General features: G+C 48.1%; 1 protein-coding gene across 1 annotated transcript in view; it reads right to left on the reverse strand.

The window, feature by feature from the left end:
- Nucleotides 1-4,544, reverse strand: part of SMAD3 (SMAD family member 3) — a 106,441-nt gene extending 101,897 nt beyond the window's left edge. The window contains exon 1 of the mRNA XM_006132066.3: nt 4,133-4,544. Coding sequence (XP_006132128.3) covers nt 4,133-4,338 — 206 coding nt within the window. The 5' untranslated portion in view covers nt 4,339-4,544. The remainder of the gene's footprint in view (nt 1-4,132) is intronic.
- Nucleotides 4,545-6,257: the final 1,713 nt, after the last annotated feature.

Raw genomic sequence — 6,257 nt, forward strand, 5'->3', positions numbered from 1 at the left:
TCTGGCAAAAGGGGCACATTTTTCGATAATGTTAATTTAACATGATTAAAAAAATTGCTTAATGCTCATTAAGATGCAGGCTAGCATGTCTGAAGCCAAACTAGATGGCAGAGCTGTGGAGAGGGAGAAGAGGTGTGTTTGAGATTGAAAGCCTAGTGCTTAGGGTTAAGTAAATGGAGAGTAAAAGAAATGTTGTGTGTGATCACATCTGATTATTAATTCACAGATTTCCACCTTTGCATGCAGAAGGTCACCCACATTACCCCTTCCCAGGCTGAGGACCACTGTGGTTGGAGATTCAAATGTATGGGAAGATGACCATTGGCTTGTGCAATTAAGTCCACTGTTCCCCACCCATGCCACTGAGAAGCCACATACAAATTAATTCCATTCTCAAGCAGCGCCCCCCTTCATGTTCTGGAAACTCCCCTTTGGAGGAGGTAGGACTAACAGGGCAATGACCAGTGAGAGAAAATTGAACAAAGCCCCTTTAAATAAATTATTCTGCAAGGGAGCCAAGTGAGGATGGGGGAAGCACTAACAGTGGACCTGGAGCCAGTGGGCCTGTATGCAAGTGGCTGGAGATCATGTCTTAAGAATCTTAAGGCTAAACTGAATGCCTCTTTCACACACTCTCTCTCTCTCAACCCTGCAATGGTCTCTCCAGTCATAGTTCTGGTACCACATATTACTTCACCAAACAGAGCTATCAGATTCCAGGTTATCCATTACATCATATTAAAGATAGATCTCTTGAAGAATGATCCATGCTAGTCAACAACCAGCAGATGACAAGCAGTATAGCTGTAATTCATTTAGTAACCACCCAATAACACACATATGCCGAGTTATAGCCAGGTCAGGTCCAGGATAGTAGACACACAAGATGGGGGTTGTAATATCCTTTACCAACTTTTGATGCTAAGAGAAACAAGCTTTCCAGCTACCAGAGCTCTTCCTCAGGAAACGGACAAATACATGGATCGCATGCAAGCTTAAAAGAAAAAGATGCACTAGTGATGAATTTGGTTCTCTAGTTTCTTGGTATTGTGCCTTTGACAAATGTGCCTCAAAGTGGGTTTTTTTCCCTAAATAATTGCACAGTCAATACAGCTAAAGGACTAGGCTAATATCAACTGGGATCAGAAATTTGACGTTGATAATAGTCCATCTTTTCAGAGTGCCCAAGAACAGCATTTCTGAAGGGCCCAAGCATTCTTCAGCATGGAACTGTGTTTCATGTCATGGTTAGAACAAAAGTTTCAGAGAGGTAGCTGTGTTAGTCTGTAACTGGAAAAACTTAAAAAACAACGAATAGTCATGCAGCACCTTAGAGATTAACAAAAAATGTAGATGGTATCATGAGCTTTTGAAGGCAAAATCCACTTCTTCAGGTAAATGGAGTTAAAGGGTCCAGGTTAGGACAGTTAATTTTGGACTAACCCTATTCTCACTGAGCCAGATCCATCCCTATCTTAGCTCCAATGCAATATGGTTCACTGATGCACTACAACCATTGCATGGTGTGATCTAACCGTAACAGTTTGGCCTTTTGTTCCCAAAATATTTGTGTTACAAACTAGGGAAATAATGTCCAAAATTTATAAAATGAAAATAGTCAGAGAAGCAGCCTTCTGAGAATTAGAATAATGCCCTGACAGTCTGATACAATGATATTTTAGTACTGGCAGTGTGGTCCAGTGGTTAAGGCATTGGACAGAATACTTGGATTATAATTCTAGTTCTGATACTGACCTTATATTTAGCAGTGACATTTTGAGTTTGTTTCCCAGACCTGAAAAAGAGCTCTGTGTAAACTTGAAAGCTTGTCCACCTCACCAGCAGAAGTTACTCCAATAAAAAAATATGCCCTCACCTTGTCTCTCCAGTATCTTGAGACCAACACAGCTACAACACCACTACATAGTTACCTTCTGTGCAACTTCAGAAGGAGAGTAGTTTCACCACTCTATAAAGCTATTTCCCCTTCACCACTTGATTATTTACATTGTTGTAACCACTTCCAGGCAGGGACTGTCTCTTATTAGGTGTCTGTACAGTGCCAAGACAGGCTAACCTAATTGTTTTTTTTCTGTATTCTTTATTATTATGATTATGATTATTAGCAACAACACCCATAAAGGGCAAACATTAATGCTAAAAATGGCAAATGCCGGTGATTCCCCTTCCAATTCTACACTGGTCAGTTCTTACTAAAACCAGAAAAGCAAAAGACATAGCAAGTATCATCAGTCGCAGGAGTTTTTGGGTTAAGGTAAGCAAATACTCCAAGAAAGAGCTTTAGCTGATTATGATGAGTTTCCAAACATAAGCTTAAGAACAGCCAAATCAAGATTCTGATCTCAGTTTTAACTCAAGTGAGAATCCAGGATGGTTTCACTGACTTCAGTGGAGTCATTCTGAATTTACACTAAACTCTGACCTGTTGTCATTTGGTAGAGAAGAGCCAGGGTATATTGAACAGTCTATTAAAATTGTATTTGTTGAAGGTATTCATTTTGAAAAAAGAGTTTCAACTCTTCATAACATTTGAAAACTGTTTGTATCTGTGGTTCATAAAACAGATAAGCTTTGTGACCACTAGGTACTGAATATTAAGTCATTGTGACAACCAAGAATTTACCGGTACATACACACATGAAAGACCGTATCAATACACAGAAGCCTACCATTATACCACATTGAACTGTTCTCAATGAACTTTAGCATGTTAAAAAAGCAATGCTGTATTATTCCATAAAATAAATTAAAATGCCAAATATCTGAATGAGCATACAGAAATCAACGTAATTTCAGCAATAAAATGTTCACAGTGATTTGATTTCCTCAAAGATAATCTAAAATATGTAATCATTTAGATACTTGTCCTCTCCTGTGCCTTATGATGAATCCTGTGTGCAATAGTACTGAGTCAAGCATTAAAATACTGCATAAAGGATTAAAGTATGTGGAAAAAAATCAGTTATTTTATGTATATGATGCCTCTCCTAAACAGCAATCCAATTTAGCTATGCAAATTGCATTCCTTGGTTGTGTGCTTTGGGTGGGTTTTTTGAAAGTATAACGACCTACTCTGGAAACGTAAATCCAAGGGCCCTAAATCACTTCTTCAGGAAAATGTCTGACAGAACAGACCAAGACACACAAGCAAACTAATTTATCTGATTCAGAAAGGAAATCAGAGATACTAATTTAAACAGTAACAGAAAAGAGTGAAACCTCTGGCTACAAAACAGAGTATCACCCATGAGTAGAACTAATCCATCTTTTTTCAAATCTTAGCTGAAAACATTTCCCGTCTTGCGTTCCTGTCTTAATTTCTGTCTCCTCTATTCATAGATTTAATTCAATTCCGTGACCTCTTAATTTCAAGTAACCAAAGTATTCTGGAATAGTTTTTTTAAAAAGGAATACAAAACCCAACATCTATTAGAGCTGGCCAGAGAGAAAAGCAAAATTCCTCTAACACAAGCCTTTAATGGTTATGGCTTTTCCGAGTCCCCATGTGTATGCTTAATGTCTATAATACGCACACAAACGTGTGTGGGGGCACACATCTGCCTGCGTCTATTTACAGGTACATGTGTGTCAGTCAGGCATGTTCCAATGGGTATATATATGGGTCTTCACATCTCCGTGTGCTTGCAGGTCTGTGCGTCTTTATTCATGGGCGTCCCTCTGTTGACGCGTGTCTCTTGTGGACGTCCAGTCCTTACCTCTGCAAGTGAATGACTTCACCGGTCTCCCCCGCGGGCTCTAGGTGAACGTATGGCCCATGCGGCGAGGAGTCCTGTGGCACCTTATAGACTAACTGAAGTGTAGGAGCATAAGCTTTCGTGGGCAAAGACCCACTTCGTCAGATGCATGTGCCTGACCTGTGCCTGCCCCCTCTCAGGGTGCACAGGTGTCTCTGCATGGGACCCCAGGCGTGCAGGAAGGGGCTCATCCCCACTGCCTGGACACGTCTCCCTGTGCGCCCCCCCCGGGCTCCTGTGCACATGCACATCGATCTGGGGGGGGAGCATCTCCGCAAGGGTGCAAGCCTCCGTGTCCCCCCCCCCGATTTAGCCTGTGGGTGGGAGCCCAGAGAGGCGCCCCCCCCCGCCCCTACCTGGGGATGGTGATGCACTTGGTGTTGATGCTCTGCGTGGTGATCGCCTTCTCCAGCTCGTCCAGCTGCCCCGTCTTCTTCAGCTTCTTCACCAGGCTCTTCACCGCCTTCTCGCACCACTTCTCCTCCTGCCCGTTCTGCTCCCCCTTCTTCCAGCCCAGCAGCCGCTTGACGATGGGGGGAGTGAAGGGCAGGATGGAGGACATGCTGGCTCGGCGGCCGGCTCGCAGCCCGCCCGCGTCCCCGCTCGGCTCGGCGGCGCGGCCCCTCCCGGGCCGAGGGCAGCGGGGCTGGCGCCTGGCGTCGCTCGCAGCCCCGGCAAACTTCGCCCCGACTTGGCCCGCCCGCCCCTCCGCCGGCCCCCGCTCTGCGCGCGCCGACAGGCGGCCGCCCCGGCTCGTTCCCAGTCTGCCTCGCATGCAAATCGCCGCCCGGCAGCCCCGGCTCGGCGCCCACCCCCGCCTCCCGCCAGCCCGCCCAAGCGCGCTACTGGCTCGCGCCGCCAGCGGGCGGGGGGGGGAGCAACGGGCGGCCAGCGCCCGGCCCCACCCCCTGCCCGCCCAGAGTCCCCTCAGGCCCCGCGTGCACAATTCTTTGGAGTGGGGGGGGCTTCCCTCAGTGACCCCTTCACACCCACAGCGAGCCCTGGGGGAGGGGGGTGACCCACGTACACGAGGAGTCCCGGGACTGTGGCGAGCTCCTCTGAGAGACCCCCCCCCATGTACACAATTCTTTGGAGTGGGGGGGGGGGGCTTCCCTCAGTGACCCCTTCACACCCACAGCGAGCCCTGGGGAAGGGGGGTGACCCACATACACGAGGAGTCCTGGGACTGTGGCGAGCTCCTCTGAGAGACCCCCCCCCATGTACACAATTCTTTGGAGTGGGGGGGCTTCCCTCAGTCACCCCTTCACACCCACAGGGAACCCCGGGGAAGGGGGGTGACCCACATACACGAGGAGTCCTGGGACTGTGGAGAGCTCCTCTGAGAGACCCCCCCCCGTGTACACAATTCTTTGGAGTGGGGGGGAGACTTTCCACAGTGACCCCTTCATACCCACAGCGAGCCCTGGGGAAGGGGGTGGACGGCCACATACAGAAGCCCTAGGACTCTGGGGGGCTCCCTTCAGTGACTCCCCCTATACACAAGAAGCCCTGGGAGTACATGGGGGCTTCCCTCAGTGATCCCCATATATGCACAGCGAGCCCGGGCAGGAGGGGTCCCCTCAGTGACCCCTTCATAGTAATAGTGAGCCAAGGGAGGGGGCTCTGCTTGGTGACCCTCCACGTACACAAGGAGCCCTGGGAATACAGGTGTCTCTCCCCCACCCCTCATATACACAAGGAACCCATAGAGTATGGGGGCTCCCCAACATATACACGAGCCCTGGGAGTAGGGGGCGCTGCTGTCCGTGACATCCCCATACACACATTGAGCCCAGAGACTGGAAGGGGAGGGTCTTCTCCATTAATCTCAATGCCCAGGGACTTGGCAACCAATGGACCTTCCCCCCCCCCCCCCACCTCCGCCACCCAGAAAAAAACACAATAAATCCAAATACCTGGAAGCAGGATTTCTTGTCAGTTACCCCCAACACACACATTGTGTAGGGAGACCTCCTCTCACCTAACCATAGGATACTAGGACTGGAAGGGACCTCAACAGGTCAAGTCCAGGCTCCTGCCCTCACAGCAGGTCCAAGCATCATCTAGGACAGGTCATTCCTGCCAGATGTTTATGTAATCTGCTCTTAAATACCTCCAATGACGGAGATTCCACAACCTCCAGAGGCAGTTTATTCCGGTACTTATCCATCCTGACAGGAAGTTTTTCCTAATGTCCAGGGCTTGACAAACGGTGGCGAAAGCCGCTTGCCAGCCCCACACTGTGCATGGTCAAGAGCCGCATTGCGCATACGCACATCGCCGGTAAATGGGGCATGCAGCTGAAATCTAGTCACCATGGGCGAGTAGATTCTATAGTTTGTCGAGCCCTGCTAATGTCCAATCTAAAACTCCTTTGCTATAATTTAAGCCCATTGCTTCTTGTGCTGTCATCAGAGGTTAAGGAGAATATTTCCCCCTCCTCCTTTGTAACACCCTTTTAGGTACTTGAAAACTGCTATC

Source organism: Pelodiscus sinensis, chromosome 14 (assembly GCF_049634645.1).
Source record: "Pelodiscus sinensis isolate JC-2024 chromosome 14, ASM4963464v1, whole genome shotgun sequence".
Taxonomy (NCBI): domain Eukaryota; kingdom Metazoa; phylum Chordata; order Testudines; family Trionychidae; genus Pelodiscus; species Pelodiscus sinensis.